General features: G+C 42.0%; 1 protein-coding gene across 1 annotated transcript; it reads left to right on the top strand.

The window, feature by feature from the left end:
* Positions 1-393: 393 nt before the first annotated feature.
* On the top strand, positions 394-6,545 carry LOC104653079 (keratin, type II cytoskeletal 6A). Its single transcript, XM_039471817.2, has 9 exons — positions 394-1,001; positions 1,974-2,188; positions 2,848-2,908; positions 3,066-3,161; positions 3,286-3,450; positions 3,954-4,079; positions 5,178-5,398; positions 5,615-5,649; positions 5,763-6,545. The coding sequence occupies exons 1-9, from the start codon at positions 462-464 to the stop codon at positions 5,996-5,998; spliced, it is 1,695 nt and encodes a 564-aa protein (XP_039327751.2). The 5' UTR covers positions 394-461; the 3' UTR covers positions 5,999-6,545.
* Positions 6,546-17,368: the final 10,823 nt, after the last annotated feature.

Here is a 17,368-nt window from a genome sequence, read left to right as displayed (position 1 = left end):
TCCCACTCAGAGGGTGAGGCTGGTGCCAGTGGAGGAGAAAACCTGTGTGGGAAGGGGGCACACAGGGAGTGTCTGATGAAGAAGAAGGAGGGGACAATTATCACAGATCAGCTCCTTGTCTCCTTTGTTTGAGGACATGACTAACTCATGACTTCAGTGAATGTATATCCAAGCTTATTGTGCTAGGATCAAGTCAAGGCTGGAAGGCAGGAGAATTCCTCTATGACTAAAGGAAGCCAAAAAGCAATCTTCAGATTTCATACCTTTCTAGAAACTGGGTGTGATCTCACTGTTGGTAAAGCCCAGCCCTTCCCAACCTGCAAGCTCACCTTCCAGGACTGGGCCCAGCCCATGCTCTCTGTATATAAGCTGCTGCGGGGAGCCTGATTCCTCGTCCTGCTTCTCTTCCCTCTCGCCTCCAGCCTCTCACGCTCTCTTCAGCCCTCTCATCTTCTGGAACCATGTCCAGCACATCCACCACCATCAGGAGCCACAGCAGCAGCCGCCGGGGCTTCAGTGCCGGCTCAGCCAGGCTCCCTGGGGTCAGCCGCTCTGGCTTCAGCAGCGTCTCCGTGTCCCGCTCCAGGGGCAGTGGTGGCCTGGGTGGCGCGTGTGGAGGAGCTGGCTTTGGCAGCCGCAGTCTCTATAGCCTTGGGGGCTCCAAGAGGATCTCCATTGGAGGGGGCAGCTGTGCCATCGGTGGCGGCTATGGCAGCAGAGCTGGAGGCAGCTATGGCTTCGGTGGTGCCGGGAGTGGATTTGGTTTTGGTGGTGGAGCCGGCATTGGCTTTGGTCTGGGTGGTGGAGCCGGCCTTGCTGGTGGCTTTGGGGGCCCCGGCTTCCCTGTGTGCCCCCCTGGAGGCATTCAAGAGGTCACCGTCAACCAGAGTCTCCTGACTCCTCTCAACCTGCAAATCGACCCCACCATCCAGCGCGTGCGGACTGAGGAGCGTGAGCAGATCAAGACCCTCAACAACAAGTTCGCCTCCTTCATCGACAAGGTGAGCCAGGGCCATGCTCTCCATGGGCACCTCAGGGTCCCCAGACCAGAGGAAAGAAGGGGACTCAGCCCAGCTCCGCAGAGGGTGCAGGTGGCTCCTGAAACACTGCAGGCTGCAGAGATGGGCATCTCTCTCCCATGAGATTTCTGGAATGGTCCTCAGTCCTGCCTAGGGAAAGTCGTAACTTGTCATGACCCTGAAGCACAGATGAGGCCATCAGAGGGAAGAGGCTAACTCTTCCCTCTGAAGTGCCTAAGAGATTACAGAGAAAATGCCAGGAGTACATGGGCTGGTAAATTACACTCTGGTTCTGGGTAAGAGGAAAAAAAATTTAGAAAAAAAAAGGAAATGATAATCTGGCTGGATTAAGAAAAAAGGGACACAGAAACAACTATAAAACATGGAGAAATGCTAATTTTAAAAATTGGAAACAATAGAAAGCATATTTTTGCTAGATTATGGAAAAAGAGACAAAATATTTATACAATATGTGGAAATGTTAATTAATACTCAAAACAAAGAATGACCATAACTTCAGCATGTTTTAGAGGAGACATTTGCACAAATGGGAAACGAGACTGGAATCTAGTCATTGGGCAACATTTAACATCTCTTCTGAGGTCCTATCAGTAATAAAAACTGTTCACAAAATACCAGATGAATGCTATTTTATAAGGACGTTTGTGATTGTAGTTGGAAAAAGACGGAAAAGACATGTTGAAACTCACTAATATGCTCAATAACTTACAGAGGGAGAAGACCTCAATGGTCCATGGGACAATTTCTCTAGTGAGATTGGTGGGGTGCAAAGGAAAAGGGGTCGGGGGAGCAGAGCTCAGCCTGAGCCTCCCTACATGGCACTGTAGTAGCCCAGCACCATGGGGATCTCCCAGACCTGCCAGGAAACCTGGTACCAGACACTTCGTTCCTCCTTCCTTTGCCTGGAAAATGACCAGCTTGCCTCCTCTCCAGGTGCGGTTCCTGGAGCAGCAGAACAAGGTTCTGGACACCAAGTGGACCCTGCTGCAGGAGCAGGGCACCAAGACTGTGAGGCAGAGCCTGGAGCCGTTGTTCGAACAGTACATCAACAACCTCAGGAGGCAGCTGGACAGCGTCGTCGGCGAACGCGGCCGCCTGGACTCGGAGCTCAGAGGCATGCAGGACCTGGTGGAGGACTTCAAGAACAAGTGAGTTAAACAGGAGAAATGGACTCAGCTTCCCGCAGCACACACTTCAAGACTGTTGGGTGACCAGGGCCAGATGAGGGTGGGATTTGTAACAACCCACATCCATGGAAATGAAAAGCACAGATCATTCCCTAGAAGCAAACCTGCAAGATGGTTACGGGAGGATGAGAAGATTAAAGAAGTTACAAATTTAGCAGCAGCAAAGATCATCTCTTAGGCTCTCTGTGGCAAAAAAGCTCAATTAGAATACATTCCAGGCCGGGCGCGGTGGCTCAAGCCTGTAATCCCAGCACTTTGGGAGGCCGAGGCGGGTGGATCATGAAGTCAAGAGGTTGAGACCATCCTGGTCAACATGGTGAAACCCCGTCTCTACTAAAAATACAAAAAAAAATAGCTGGGCGTGGTGGCGCGTGCCTGTAATTCCAGCTACTCAGGAGGCTGAGGCAGGAGAATTGCTTGAACCCAGGAGGCGGAGGTTGCGGTGAGCCGAGATCGCGCCATTGCACTCCAGCCTGGGTAACAAGAGCCAAACTCGGTCTCAAAAAAAAAAAAAAAAAAAAAAAGAATACATTCCATTCGGGGAAAGTGTTGGATCCCAGGCTGCTTTTCTGTTTCATCCTACCAACTGGTTCAAATATCCTTTGCCTTTCTTCCTACAGATATGAGGATGAAATCAACAAGCGCACAGCAGCAGAGAATGAATTTGTGACCCTGAAGAAGGTGAGCAGGTGAAGCCTGGGGTTCAAACAGGTTTAGAAGGGGAGAAGTGGCTCCGTGTCCCTGTTGACCTAGGAGAGGAGAATTGGTAGGGGACTAGAAGATGGGTGGACTGGAAAGGTGCGCTCAGGTAACTCCAGGTTGTTGGCTCTTTCCCCAGGACGTGGATGCTGCCTACATGAACAAGGTTGAACTGCAAGCCAAGGCAGACACCCTCACGGACGAGATCAACTTCCTGAGAGCCTTGTATGAGGCAGTAAGCATCTCCACTGTCCTTCTATTCACGCTGATGGGGTCTGCAAAGGGGAGAAGATGTCCAGGGCTGGGTATCTCTGTGAGTGTCAGAAGTGAATTTGATCTTCTGGCCTCCTGTTCCGCAGGAGCTGTCCCAGATGCAGACCCACGTCTCAGACACGTCCGTGGTGCTGTCCATGGACAACAACCGCAGCCTGGACCTGGACAGCATCATCGCCGAGGTCAAGGCCCAGTATGAGGAGATCGCCCAGAGGAGCCGGGCGGAGGCTGAGTCCTGGTACCAGACCAAGGTGAGCAGGGAGTGGGCGGCCACTGAGGAATCCCTGTGTCCCACCCTGAATGCCAGAGGACTGCAGGCTTCACGGGGGGCATCCCCTGACAGGAATCTGGGGTTCTCTCACAGGACGTGCGCCCTGCCCTATTAGAGTAGATACTTACGGAACTTACACCCAAGTCAAGGAGGAAAAAGAGCCCAATGCAGGGGGAAAGCTGCGGTAGACAAGGGCCTAGTCATCTCTGCCTTTAGCTTCCCCTGATTGCTGACTTTTAGAAAATGGTACAGAACATTTCTACTCCCTCCCTAAGGAAACTAGGCAGGCAGTGGTGCCATAATGAGCATGGTCCGTGACTCCAGGGTTTAGTATCCAGCAAGCACCTAACATCAACTTTTCCTCAAGTTTCTTGAGGAGGAGCCATTAGGTCAACTTCGTGACATGCATGACACACTAGTGAAAGTCGTCACTCCCTGTAAGACCCATTAGACACTGTCTCTCTCTCCACCTCTGCGCTGCAGTATGAGGAGCTGCAGGTGACAGCAGGCAGGCACGGGGACGACCTGCGCAACACCAAGCAGGAAATTTCTGAGATCAACCGCATGATCCAGAGGCTGCGGTCCGAGATCGACCACGTCAAGAAGCAGGTACGGGGAGGGGCAATGGAGGAGAGAAGCATTTTCTTTTCAGGTCGTCAGGCAGTCATCAATGATTACATTTGGGAAAATCCCTTGGAACTCACCAAAACCAGGGAGAGGAGGCTATGCAGTTCCTACCCCTAGTCAGTACCCCCTGGCTAGAAGACATAGATCTTACCTAGGGCATGACACAAACATTGAGAGAACCCATCGTGATGCTCAGAGCTGCAAAACCATGGCCTTGAGCAGGGGTGTCCAGGCTTTTGGCTTTCCTGGGCCACAGCAGAACAAGAAGTGTCTTGGGCCACACATAGAATATGCTAACACAAATGACAGCTGATGAGCTAAGAAAACAAAACAAAAGAAACAAAACCCTCTCATAATGTATTAAGAAAGTTGAAGAATTTGTGTTGGGCTGCATTTAAAGCCATCCTTGGCTGCATGCGGCCGGTGGGCTGCAGGTTGGACAAGCTTGGTCTAGAGGAATTGGATGTGTTTCCATAGGAAGACTGACTTGGGAACTGCAAAGGAACAAATTGAAAAGGAAAAGGGCAGAGGAGAAAGCAGAAGGAACATTGTTTCAAATCTGCTCAAGACTCAAAGTGAAAGAAAGAGTAGAGGAAGGACAGAGGACAAAGAAACTTGTTGTCCTAGTAGATAAGAGTTTCCGAGGGGAGGAAGGCAAGGTCTCAGCAGTCTCATGTGGCAACTCATCGCCTCACTTCAGGATGGACTTAATTTTGTGTACGTTAGTGTGGCATCTATACAAGGTAATCATAAGTGGTCTTGGTTTCACCATGGCAACCACAATCCAAACAAACTAGCAGGTCCATTTGTTCCAGTGTCTGTGTCCACCACAGTGTCTCCTATTAGTAAATATCCACATTCTCCAGCACAGTGATTCACAAAAAGGGTTTTGACTTTTTGTCAAATGAACCAGACTGGACAAAACCTGCAAAATGAAAAGACAATAGACAGCAAGAGTCAGAGCTCATTCACCATCAATTCTGGGTTCCTGGGCCCTTCTTCACCAGAAAAGAACCTGCCGGGGTTAGTCTCCTCTGGAAGACCGGATGACAAGTTCTTTCTATTCCTTTCCCCTCCCAGTGCGCCAACCTGCAGGCCGCCATTGCCGATGCTGAGCAGCGTGGGGAGATGGCACTCAAGGATGCCAAGAACAAGCTGGAGGGGCTGGAGGACGCCCTGCAGAAGGCCAAGCAGGACATGGCCCGGCTATTGAAGGAGTACCAGGAGCTGATGAACGTGAAGCTGGCCCTGGACGTGGAGATCGCCACCTACCGCAAGCTGCTGGAGGGCGAGGAGTGCAGGTGGGTAACTGACACGACCTCCAACAGCTGAGTCCATCTTCAGGGTGCCTGGCACTGAGCACAACTTCAGGGCGCGCCGCCCATGGCCGTACTCGCTCCTCTTGGGAGACAACTAAAAGAGCAGTTTCCCATGGACTCTTCTGCCCGCTGAGGCTTCCCGCGCCGGTCCAGGAAAAGGCTCTCTGAGGTCTCACCCTCCTTGTGTTCCTCCCGCAGGCTGAATGGCGAAGGCGTTGGACAAGTCAACATCTGTAAGTACCTTTGCTTGCCCTCCTCCCCTGCCCTTGCACTCCTCTCACTGGGCTCAGGCTGGCAGGATGAGCTCACTGTGGCTTCTCGTGTCCTTGTCCCCTCCCCCCCACAGCCGTGACGCAGTCCACCGTCTCCAGCGGCTATGGCGGCGCCAGCGGTGTCGGCGGTGGCTTAGGCCTGGGCGGAGGCAGCGGCTACTCCTATGGCAGTGGTCTTGGCGTCGGAGGCGGCTTCAGTTCCAGCAGCGGCAGAGTCATTGGGGGTGGCCTCAGCTCCGTTGGAGGTGGCAGTTCCACCATCAAGTACACCACCAGCTCCTCCTCCAGCAGGAAGAGCTACAAGCACTGAAGTGCGGCCGCCAGCTCTCGGTCCCACAGTCCTCAGGCCCCTCTCTGGCTGCAGAGCCCTCTCCTCAGGTTGCTTGTCCTCTCCTGGCCTCCAGTGTCCCCTGCTCTCCCAGGCAGAGCTGCGGATGGATGCTTAGTGCCCTAATTTCTCCTCTCTGTCTATTCCTGCCCCACGTGAGCATCCATTGCTCACCATCAGAAGGACAACCTCTGATTTTACATCATGATGTAATCACCACTGGAGCTTCACTTTGTTACTAAATTATTAACTTCTTTTTTCCAGAGTTCTATCTCTGAGGTTGAGCCTTATAAGAAAATTATCTCTGCTCATTTTCATTGCAGAAGACTGCCTCGAACTTATTTCAGAACTTCCACTTCCTTTTCACTGGCTCCAAAACTCTGTGCCTTACACGTGTTGTGAATTCCCTCTGCACTATCCATGAAAGCACAAGTGACTAGTGTGATGATGTACAGGGCCTGTCTCTCTATGATGATTTCTATGGTCTTTGCTCTTTGCAATTGCTAAATAAAGCAGAATTATAATACAATGTATTCTTTTACTTTGCCTTGCTTTGGGGCCAAAGTTTTAGGCTTAAACTTTTTAATCTTATAAATGAATTTTTCATTTTAAAAGATAATCCATTCTTTATATATATAACTCCTCTCCTTTAAAGAGGTTGATCAAACTTCAGTTTGGTATCGTAACATTCAGGGTTTGTTTCTAGATCAAATTCCATCTAAACATTTGACAAATGGAGTGAGAGGCATCTGGTCCACCAGCATTGTCCACTCTGTTTTAACTATCCATACCAGCAACTAGCATCCCATTCCCTCTGCCTTGTCTCCTGGACCACTTTTCCCCTTATGCCAGGACTCAGCCTAATTATCCAGTTAAGAAACATATTCTTGGCCAACTAGAGCAAGTTATTTGACAAGAGAATCAAATAGGTGATTAATCATTATAATTGCCCTTATGAGCAAGAAACTTGCCCGACAACATGTATCAAGCACAATTAAAATGTACATACACTGAACTGTAATTATACTTCTAGAAATATATCCTGAGGAAACAGAACAAACACAGAAAGGTATATGCTCATGGATGTGCCTCACAAGAATCTTCACAACAGGGAAAAGTTGGAGACATTTGAGCTGGTCAAATTGAGTCCAAAGACTCAGGCCAAAACACAGATGCTTATTCCCTGAAGAGTGAAGAGAGTAGAAGAAAATTTCCTCCTTCTCATATCCTAAGGCTCTGATAAAGATCCAAAGAAACCAAATCCATGTTTCTCAGAAGAGATGGTCCTTTTCCTCTCTTTGGTGTGAACTGTCCTGGTTTAACTTCTATGGATGGGGAAGGGAAAACTCAGAATAAAGTTCAAGGTTGGTCTATTGACTTGCTCTGTGTCCCAGGGCCACTTCAGTCCTTGTGGCCTCCATGAGGAGAGTTAGGAAGACAATTATCTTCCTAACTCTAAGATTCTCGTATCACTGAAGAAACTTTCTTGGATTATACTGGTGTTTCTGGATCCTTCTGTATTGGTATCTAACTGTGGTCATCTCCAAAAGTTCCCCCAGCAATATGGGAAACTTCTCACAATGGCACTTCCTCACATTCTGCCCAGAACTTTTCTGATAGCAGAAAGATGAAGACTGACTTCTGAAATCTAAGCACTCTTACCGCATATATAAGTACCCTTGAGAAATAATGGAAAAGAAAATAATTGACAAGAAAAATTATCCAGACTATAGCAATACAGATTAAAAATTACGCATCTAGATTTAAACAAAATTAAAATCTTATGGTGCATGAGCATTAAAAATATAATAAAGAAACACTACAAACAACTCTATCAGAAATTTAATAGCTTAGTTTGAGAAGAATTGTTACTAATTCTTCTTTAAATGTTCAATAGAATTCAGTGGTAAAGCCATTTTTCTTTTCTTTGTTTAGGAACACTTTTTATTACTGATTTAACCTCATTATTTGTTATTGATCTATTCAGGTTTTCTAATTCTTCTTGGTTCAATCTTGGTAGGTATTTGTGTCCAGGAATTTATTCATTTCCTCTAGGTTTTCAAATTTATTGGCATATAGTTGTTCATAAGTAGTCTTTAGTGATCTTTTGCATTTCTGTGTTATCCATTATGATGTCTCCTTTTTCACTTCTGATTTTATTTATTTTGCATCTTCTCTCTTTTTTTCTTAGTCTAGCTAATGGTTTGTCATTTTGTTTATCAGCTTTCTGTTTCATTGACCTTTTATATTTTTAGTCTCAATTTTGTTTGTTTCTGCTCTGATCTTTATTATTTATTTCCTTCTACTAATTGGGGTTTGGTTTGTTCTTTTTTTTCTAGTTCCTCAAGGTGCTACATTATATTGTTTATTGTAAACATTTCTAGTTTTTTGATGTAGGCACTTATTGCTATAAATTTATCTCTATATTAACTCTTATCAAACTATTCCAAAAACAATTGAAGCAGAGGAAATTCTTCTTAACTCATTCTACAAGGCCAATATAATACTGATATCAAAACCAGATAAGGACACAGCATGGAAAAGAAAACTAAAGGCCAATATCCCTGATTAACACACCAACAAAAATTCTCAGCAAAACACTAGCAAACCAAATACAACAACACATCAAAAAGACATCAAAAGAATGCAAGGATGGCTCAACATATGCAAATCAATAAATATCATACCTCATCACATCAGTAGAATGGAGGACAGAAACCGTATGATGATCTCAACAGATGCAGAAAAACTTTTAATAAAATGTAACTTCCTTTATGATAAAAAAAAACTCTTAATAAATTAGGTATAGAAGGAAAGTACTTCAACATAATAAAGTCTATATTGGACAAACCCATAGCTAACATCTTACTAAACAAGGAAAAGCTGAAAGTTTTTCCTCTAAGAACTGAAACAAGACAAGGATGTCCTCTCACCACTTTCATTCAACATAGTATTAGAAATCCTAGCCAGAGCAATTAGGCAAGAAAAAGAAATAAAGGGCATCTAAACTGGAAAGAGGAAGTCAAATTGTCCCTGTTTGCAGACAACATGATATTTTATATAGAAAAACCTAAAAGGTCTACAAAAATGCTTAAAACTGACAAACAAATTCAGTAAAGTTGCAGGATTCAAAATTAATAAGCAAAACCAGTAGCATTTCTATACCCAAAAAAACAAACTAGCTTTAAATAAAATCAAGAAGCCAATCTCATTTACAATAACTATAAAAATAAAATAAAATTCCCAGGAATAAATTTAACCAAGGAAGTGAGAAACTTCTGCAAGGAAAACCACAAAACTCTGATGAAATAAACTGAAGAACATACAAACAAATGGAAAGACATCCCATGCTGATGGATCGTAAAAATTAATACTGTTAAAATGACAATACTACCCAAAGCAATACAGATTAATGCAATCCCTATCAAAATACCAATGATGTTCTTTACAGAAATAGAAAAAAAAATTCTGAAAATTGTATGGAACCACAAAAGACCACCACCCCATGCCCAACAGTCAAAGCAATCCTAATCAGAAAGAACAATGCTGGAGTTATTATACTAGCAGATGTCAAAATATGTCACAAAGCTGTAGTAACAAAAATAGTGTGATACTGGCATAAAAACAGGCACAGAAACCAATACAACAGAATAGAGAACCCAGGATTTAATCTACGTATCTATAGCCAACTGATTTTTGACTAAGTTTTCCACATCATTCTTTGGGGGAAAAACAGCCTTTTCAATAAATGATGCTGGGAAAACAGAATATCCATCTGCAAAAGAATCAAACTAGAGTCCTACCTCTCATTTTATATAAAAATTAACTCAAAATGAATCAAAGACCTAAATGTAAGGCCCCAAATGATAAAACTACTAGAAGAAAACACTTCAGAACATTAGTCTGGGAAAAAGTTTTATAAATAAGACCTCAAAAAGCACAGGCAATGAAAGCAAAAATAAACAAATGGGATTATATTAAACTAAAAAGCTTCTGTACTACAAAGGAAACAATCAATAGAGTGAAAAGACAACCTGCAGGATGGGACTGAAATATTTGCTGAGTCTTCATTCAATAATATTCACAACATACAAGGAACTCCAACATTTCAACAGCAAAAGAGAAGATAATTCAATTTAAAAATGGGCAAACGGTCTGACCAAACATTTCTCAAAAGAAGATGTACAAATGGTGAACAAATATATGAAAAAATGCTCAACATCACTATCACCAGGGAAATGCAAATCAAAACCACAATGAACTATCATCTCATCTCAGTTAGGATGGCCACTATTAAAATGACAAAAAAATAACAAAAGCTGAAAGGATGCAGAGAAAAGAAAACTCTCATACATTGCTGTTGAGAATGTAAACTACCACAGCAACTATGGAGAATAGTATGAAGTTTCCCCAAAAAACTACAAATAGAACTACCATATGATCCAGCAATATCACTACTGAGAATTTATCCAAGGAAAGGAAATCATACTATCAAAGAGATATATGAACTTCATGCTTACTGCAGCACTATTCACAATAGCCAAGATATGAAATCAACCTAGGTGTCGAACAACAGATGAATGGATAGAAAAATGTAGTATATAGACGCTATGGAATACTAGCCAGCCACAATAAAGAGTGTAATCTTGTCATTCATCGCAAAGTGGATGGAACTGGAAGACATTATCTTAAGTGAAATAAGCCAAGAACAGTAAGTTAAACACCACACATTCTCGCTCATATGTGGAAGCTTTAAAAAGCTGATCTTAGAGAAATGAAAAGTAGGACAGAAGATTCTAGAGAATAGGAAGGGTAGGGGAAAGGGTAGGTTAGACACTAGATTTGTTAAAAAATATAAAATTACAGCTAACTAGGAAAAATAAGTTCTAGTGTTCCATACCACCATAGGGTGACTATAGTTAACATGAATGTAGTTTCAAATAGCTGGAAGGAGGATATTGAAAGTTCTCAACACAAAGAAATGCTAAATGTTTGAAATGATAGATATGCTAATTAGCCTGCTTTGATCATTATACATTATATGCATAGAAACATCACTATGTACCCATAAAGATGTACAATTATTATTCATCTGTTAAAAATTTTTTTAAAGGACTTTTATATTAAAAACAATTTGAAAACTTAGATTAAGTGGGTGAAATCTTAAAGACAGAAAATGTCAAATATTTCAAGGATAAGCTGACAATCAGAATATCCATATACCTATTAGATAAATTGAATCAATAATATGTAACCTTTCAAGAAAGAAAGCATTGGAATATATATTTTCATTGGTTTACTCTAGGAGCATTTAAAAAATGAAATAACAATAATACTCTATAATCTCTTTCAGAAAGCAGAAGCAAGACAGCACTTTCTAATTCATTATATGGAGGCCAGTATAACACATTAAAACGAGATAAAGACATTTCAAGAAAGAAAAACTACAGATCAATACCTATTATAAACATAGACACAAAAATGTTCAAGAAAATATTACCAAATTGAATTTAACCAAGTATGTAAAGAATTATATACTATGAACAAGTGGGATTTATTTCAGATATGCAAGCCTTGTTCAACATTGAAAATCAATCAATGCAATCCACTACATCAAAGGAATAAAGAAGGAACATCAAGTGATTATAACAATTGATGCCAAAAAGGTATATAACATAACCTATCACCTATTTGAGTTTAAAAAAAAATTAACTCTCAGAAAATAAAGAATTCCCATGATCCAATCACTTCCCACTGAGTCCCTTCCATGACACATGGGTATTACGGAAACTACAATTTAAGATGCAATTTGAGTGGGGACTCATACAAACCATATCATCTTTATTTCTTAGAGCAATTTTAGGTTTACAACAAAATTATCCAGAAGATACAAAGCCTTAGCATATATCCCCTGCCCATATAAATTCATAGCTTTACCCATTAACAACACTAAACAGAGCAGTACATTCGTTGCAACCGATGAATCTACATTGGCATGTCATTATTATCCAAAGTTCATAGTTTACATTAGGGTTCATTCTTTTTTGTTGTTGTTAACACCACTGGTACAGCAAGGGTTCATTCTTAGTGTTGTACATTGTATGGATTTTGAACAATGTATTATGACATTTATCTACCATTATTATATCATACAGGTTAGTTCATCACCCTAAAAATCCTCTATTCTAAGCCTATTCATCCTTCCCTCCCCACTAACAGCAAATAATATTTTTACTGTCCTCATAATTGTGCCTAAAGCATGTCATATTGCAGGAATCATACAATATGTAGCCTTTTCAGATTGGCTTTTTTCACTTGGTAACATGCATCTAAATTTCCTACATTTCTTTTCATGGCTTGTTAGCTCATTTCTTGTTAGTGTTAAATAATATTCCATTGTCTTGTTAGGCCACAGTTTGTTTACCATTCACCTACTAAAAGACATGTTGGTTGCTTACTAGGACGAGTCTCAGTCAATTTAGGAAGTTAATTTTGCCAAAGTTAAGGATGCACACCATGTCACAACTTCAGGGGGTCCTGACAGCATGTGCCCAAAGTGGTTGGGGGACAGCTTGGTTTTATACATTTTAGGGAGACATGAGACATCAATCAACATATGTAGATGGTACATTGGTTTAGTCTGAAATATGTGGCAACTTGAAGCTGAGATGGGGCTTGTAGGTTATAGGTAGATAAGAGACAAATAGTTGCATTCTTTTGAGTTTCTCATTAGTCTTTCCAAAGAAAGCAAGCAGATATGCATCTATTTCAGTGAACAGACAGTTGACTTTGAATAAAATGGGAGGCAGGTTGCCCTAAGCAGTTCCCAGCTTGGCTTTTCCCTTTAGCTTAGTGATTTGGGGATCCGAAGATTTATTTACCTTTCACACTAGTTTGGGGAATTGGTAATAAAGCTATGATAAATATCCATGGATTAGTCCGTTTTTGCCCTGGTATAAAGAAATACCTGAAACTAGATAATTTATAAAGAAAAAAGGTTTAATTGGCTCACAGTTATGTAGGCTCTACAGGCTTCTGCTTCTGGGGAGGCCTCAGGAAACTTACAATCATGGTGGAAGGTGAAGGAGAAGCTGGCACATCTTACATGACTGCAGCAGAAGGAAGAGAGAGAGAGAAGTGGGAGGTGCTACACACTTTTAAACAACCAGACCTCATGAGAACTCACTCACTATCATGAGAACAACAAGGGGGAAGTTTGCCCCATCATCTAATCACCTCCCACCCCACTCCTCCAACATTGGGGATTACTATTCAACATGAGATTTGGGTAGGGACACAAATCCAAACCACATCAATCCATGTGCAGGTTTCTAAATGGGCATATACTTTCAACTCATTTGGATAAATGAGTGCAATGAGTGCAATAGCTGAATTGCATGGTAAAAGTATGCTTAGTTTTGGGAGAAACTGCTAAACTCTCTCCCAAAGTGGCCATGCAATTTGTATTCCACCAGCAAAGAATGACAGTTCCTGTTGTTTCACATCTTCATCAGCATGTGGTATTCTCAGTGTTCTGGATTTTAAACATTCAAATAGGTGTGTAGTGGTATCTCATTCCTTTTTAAATTTTAATTTACCTGATGACATATAATGTTGAATGGCTTTCACATGCTTATTTGCCATTTGTATATCTGCATTGGTTATGTGTCTGTCAAACACTCTGGCCCATTTCTTATTGCTAATTTTAAGAGTTCTTTGTATAGTTTCAGTAACAGTCCTTTATCAGATATGTCTTTTCTCAGCATATTCTCCTACTCTGTGACTTGACTTCTCATTCTCTTGGCAGTGTCTTTTGCAACAGCTCATGCATTGAAATTTTAAGGAAGTTCAGCTTATACACACACATACATAGAAAGAGATATTCTTTTGATTATACACACAGAGAGAGAGAGAGAGAGAGAGAGAGAGAGAGAGAGAGAGAGACAAGAGAAGAGAGAAGACAAGAGAAGAGGAGAAGACAAGAGAAGATAATAGAAGAGAAGAGAAGAAAAGAAGAGAAAGACAGAATTATTATTAAGAATTGGCTGATGTAATTTCGGAGGCTAAGAAGTCCTAAGATGGCAAGCTGGAGAGCCAATGTTCTAGATCTAGACTCAATCCCAAGGAATCCAAAGATTTGATGGTGTAGCTTCAATCCAAAACACCCCAGGCTTGAGATCCAGGTGTTTTTTTGTTTTTTGTTTGTTTGTTTTTGCTAACATTTGCAAGCAAATGTTTTGGATCAAGTCTGAGGGCAGGAAAAAAAATGTCCCAGTTCAAAGACAGTCATGTAGGAAGATTATCCACTTACTCAGCCTTTGTATTATATTTATGCCTTCAACTAACTGAATAGGCCCACCCGCATTAAGAAGGATAATGTGCTTTACTCAGTCTAACAATTCAGATTCAGATTTTAATCTCATACAGAAGCATCCTCAGAGACACATCCAGAATAGTGATTGAGCAAATATCTGGGCACCCTGTGGTCCAGTCACATTGATACCATTTTGTTGCCCATTGGCACCATTTTGTTGGTATGGCAAAGAAAGCAGAGAGCCTGTGATTTGTGAACCACTCTGCAGTGATCTTTGTTGGCTTGGTTGAATTAATGTTTAAAATAATTATTCACACAGCCTTGTGTCATAATGAGAATTCCAACCCACCTGAATATGCCCCTGGTCCCTCCTCCCAGAATACATCCTGTAAATGGCAGCCCCAGAGGATGCTTATCTCACTAAAAATGAACACCAGTTGTAAAGGAAACATTCCAAGACCCACAAAAGATCTATGCATTTAAAACTGAAAGGAGGCCGGGTACGGTGGCTCAAGCCTGTAATCCCAGCACTTTGGGAGGCCGAGGTGGGTGGATCACGAGGTCAAGAGATCGAGACCATCCTGGTCAACATGGTGAAACCCCGTCTCTACTAAAAATACAAAAAAGTAGCTGGGCATTGGTGGCGCGTGCCTGTAATCCCAGCTACTCAGGAGGCTGAGGCAGGAGAATTGCCTGAACCTGGGAGGCGGAGGTTATGGTGAGCCGAGATCGTGCCATTGCACTGCAGCCTGGGTAACAAGAGCGAAACTCCGTCTAAAAAAAGAAAAAAGAAAAACTGAAAGGAGTGAGACAAAAAAGGCACTTAAAGCAGAAAAAAAAGGCACAATACAGTGTTAGCAGAAAAATTCAATGACATGATTACCTCTATAAAATAAAAGAACTAAGGGACAATATATTGAGACAATAAAGAATATTAGCTTGCAGGGTACAGAAAAGAAGCAGAGAAAAAAAATACAAGCACAATAGAAATGAAGGTCAGCTGAAAGTAGCACAAAGAGGAAAGAAAGATATTGCTGGAGGTACAGTAATTGACTTACAGGAAAAGACAGAGAAAAGCAAACAGAAAAAAAGGGATCACAGAGTAGTAAAAGAAAATAAAGAGGAAAAAATAGATTTAGAAGGCAAAGTAGAGACATACAAACTTAATTGGAAGACAGTACATGTGTGCATGTTTTATATATATAGACATACTTTTAAAATATTTTAGATATGTATGCAAATTGAATATATAAAACACAGACAAACCTCTCTCTCTTTCTTTAGCTATAATTCACCTATACAATATACCTTTCTAGGAGGCTTATTTTCTACATAAAAAACTCCCCCCTCTCTACTTTCTCTCTCATACACACACACACACACACACACACACACACACAAATACACACATCTCCCATATTCCCCAGAAAAAACTCAGAAACATATCCAAGTGAAGTTACTAGAAGGATATACAAGGACCTGGTAACAGTGCTTACCTCCACATAAAAAGTAGGCTGGCTGCGGAGTTGCTTTACTATGTGTTTTCTCCTTATACATTTATTACATATTCAATTTATAAACATATAAATAAATGTGTAAATAGCAATATTCAATCTCTCTTTCTTTTCTTTTCTCTCTCTGTTTCTTTCTTTCTTTCCTTTCTTTCTCTCTCTTCTTTCTTTCTTTCTTTCTCTCTTTCTTTCTAAGTATTTCAGTCCAAGATTAAATAACACCCAGACGAAAGTATGCCAAATTGCAGGGTCTTTATTGCCAGCAGCCACAGAGGACTCGCGTCTCTCCAACCCGTGGTCCCGAAAGGAGGGTGACAAGACCTTTTCATGCCCACCTTCGGGCTGAGGGTGTGGGGCGGGGGTGGGGTGAAGGGATTCAGACAATCTGATGGCCAGAGGATTCCATAAATCACCTCCCGGGCAGAGAGGAGGATGCGGGTCTCCAAACATTCCAAGGGCTAGGGGACTTGTCACTTCAATCGTTACCTAAGTGATAAGCGTTAGGTTACACATCGTCTGGGTAGTGGTGGAAATAACAGATCTTAGTTACTTACTACAAGTCGCAGGGGCCAGGATGGAATTAGCTTGGGCTGCTTATTCTGGTCATTACCGGTAAGCAAAGGCTAGCAATTCTGGCAGTTACTGATAAGAAAAGGTAAGCAGCTTTACATAGTGGGCATTTTGTAGAGCAAACTGGCAGTTTTATTTACAGAAGCCAAGGCCAGCAGTTATTGTGAGGAGAAAGGGGCAGCCGTTACAACTTAATTTAAAAACAGCTTTGTCTTTCATAAAATGGTGTTGTTCAGGCTCTAACTCTAGGCCAGCTATAGCACACTTTCTTTCTTTCTTTCTTTCTTCTTTCTTTCTTTCTTTCTTTCTTTCTTTCTTTCTTTCTTTCTTTCTTTCTTTCTTTCTTCTCTTTCTTCTTTTGTGACAGAGTCTTGCTCTCTCATCCAGACTAGAGTGCAGAGGTGCAATCTTGGCTCACTGCAACCTCTGCCTCCGGGGTTCAAGGGACCCTCCCAACTCAATGTCCTGAGTAGTTGCTGAGATTTCAGGCATGCACTACCACACCGTATAATTTTTGTATTTTTGGTGAAGACGGGATTTCACCATGTTGGCCAAGCTGGTCTCAAACTCCTCACCTCAGGTAATCGGCCCACTTTGCCTCCCAAAGTGCTGGGATTACAGGTGTGAATCACTGTGCCCAGTCAATTTTCAATACTTAAATAGGCATTCTACTACATCCATATCTGGAAAGTCTAAACATATAAGAGTCTTATTAAGCTTCAAGTTATAATTATCAGTTTGCAGGAAATACGGAGGACCCGGTAGCATCTTAAAGGAAACACTGTGAGTAAGCAATGAGGAAATCCCAAAGACTGAAACACTACTCAGGACAATTAACCTCATCTCATCAACAGATAAAATGTAAACAATAAGGAAGCAAATAAACAAGGACACTGGAGAACTGAACAGACACATTGATGTTAATGAATACATACGTTTTTAAAATTCAAAATAATA

This window comes from Saimiri boliviensis, chromosome 7 (assembly GCF_048565385.1).
Source record: "Saimiri boliviensis isolate mSaiBol1 chromosome 7, mSaiBol1.pri, whole genome shotgun sequence".
NCBI classification, from domain to species: domain Eukaryota; kingdom Metazoa; phylum Chordata; class Mammalia; order Primates; family Cebidae; genus Saimiri; species Saimiri boliviensis.
Note: the sequence above shows the minus strand (reverse complement) of the source record. Positions and strands in the feature narration are given on the sequence as shown.

Excerpts from the sequence above, each read along its gene's own strand:
- LOC104653079 (XM_039471817.2), top strand. The coding sequence starts at position 462 with ATGTCCAGCACATCCACCACCATCAGGAGCCACAGCAGCAGCCGCCGG. Across the intron at positions 4,080-5,177 it reads TCGACCACGTCAAGAAGCAG|TGCGCCAACCTGCAGGCCGC; the intron begins GTACGGGGAGGG and ends TTCCCCTCCCAG. Across the intron at positions 5,650-5,762 it reads CGTTGGACAAGTCAACATCT|CCGTGACGCAGTCCACCGTC; the intron begins GTAAGTACCTTT and ends TCCCCCCCACAG.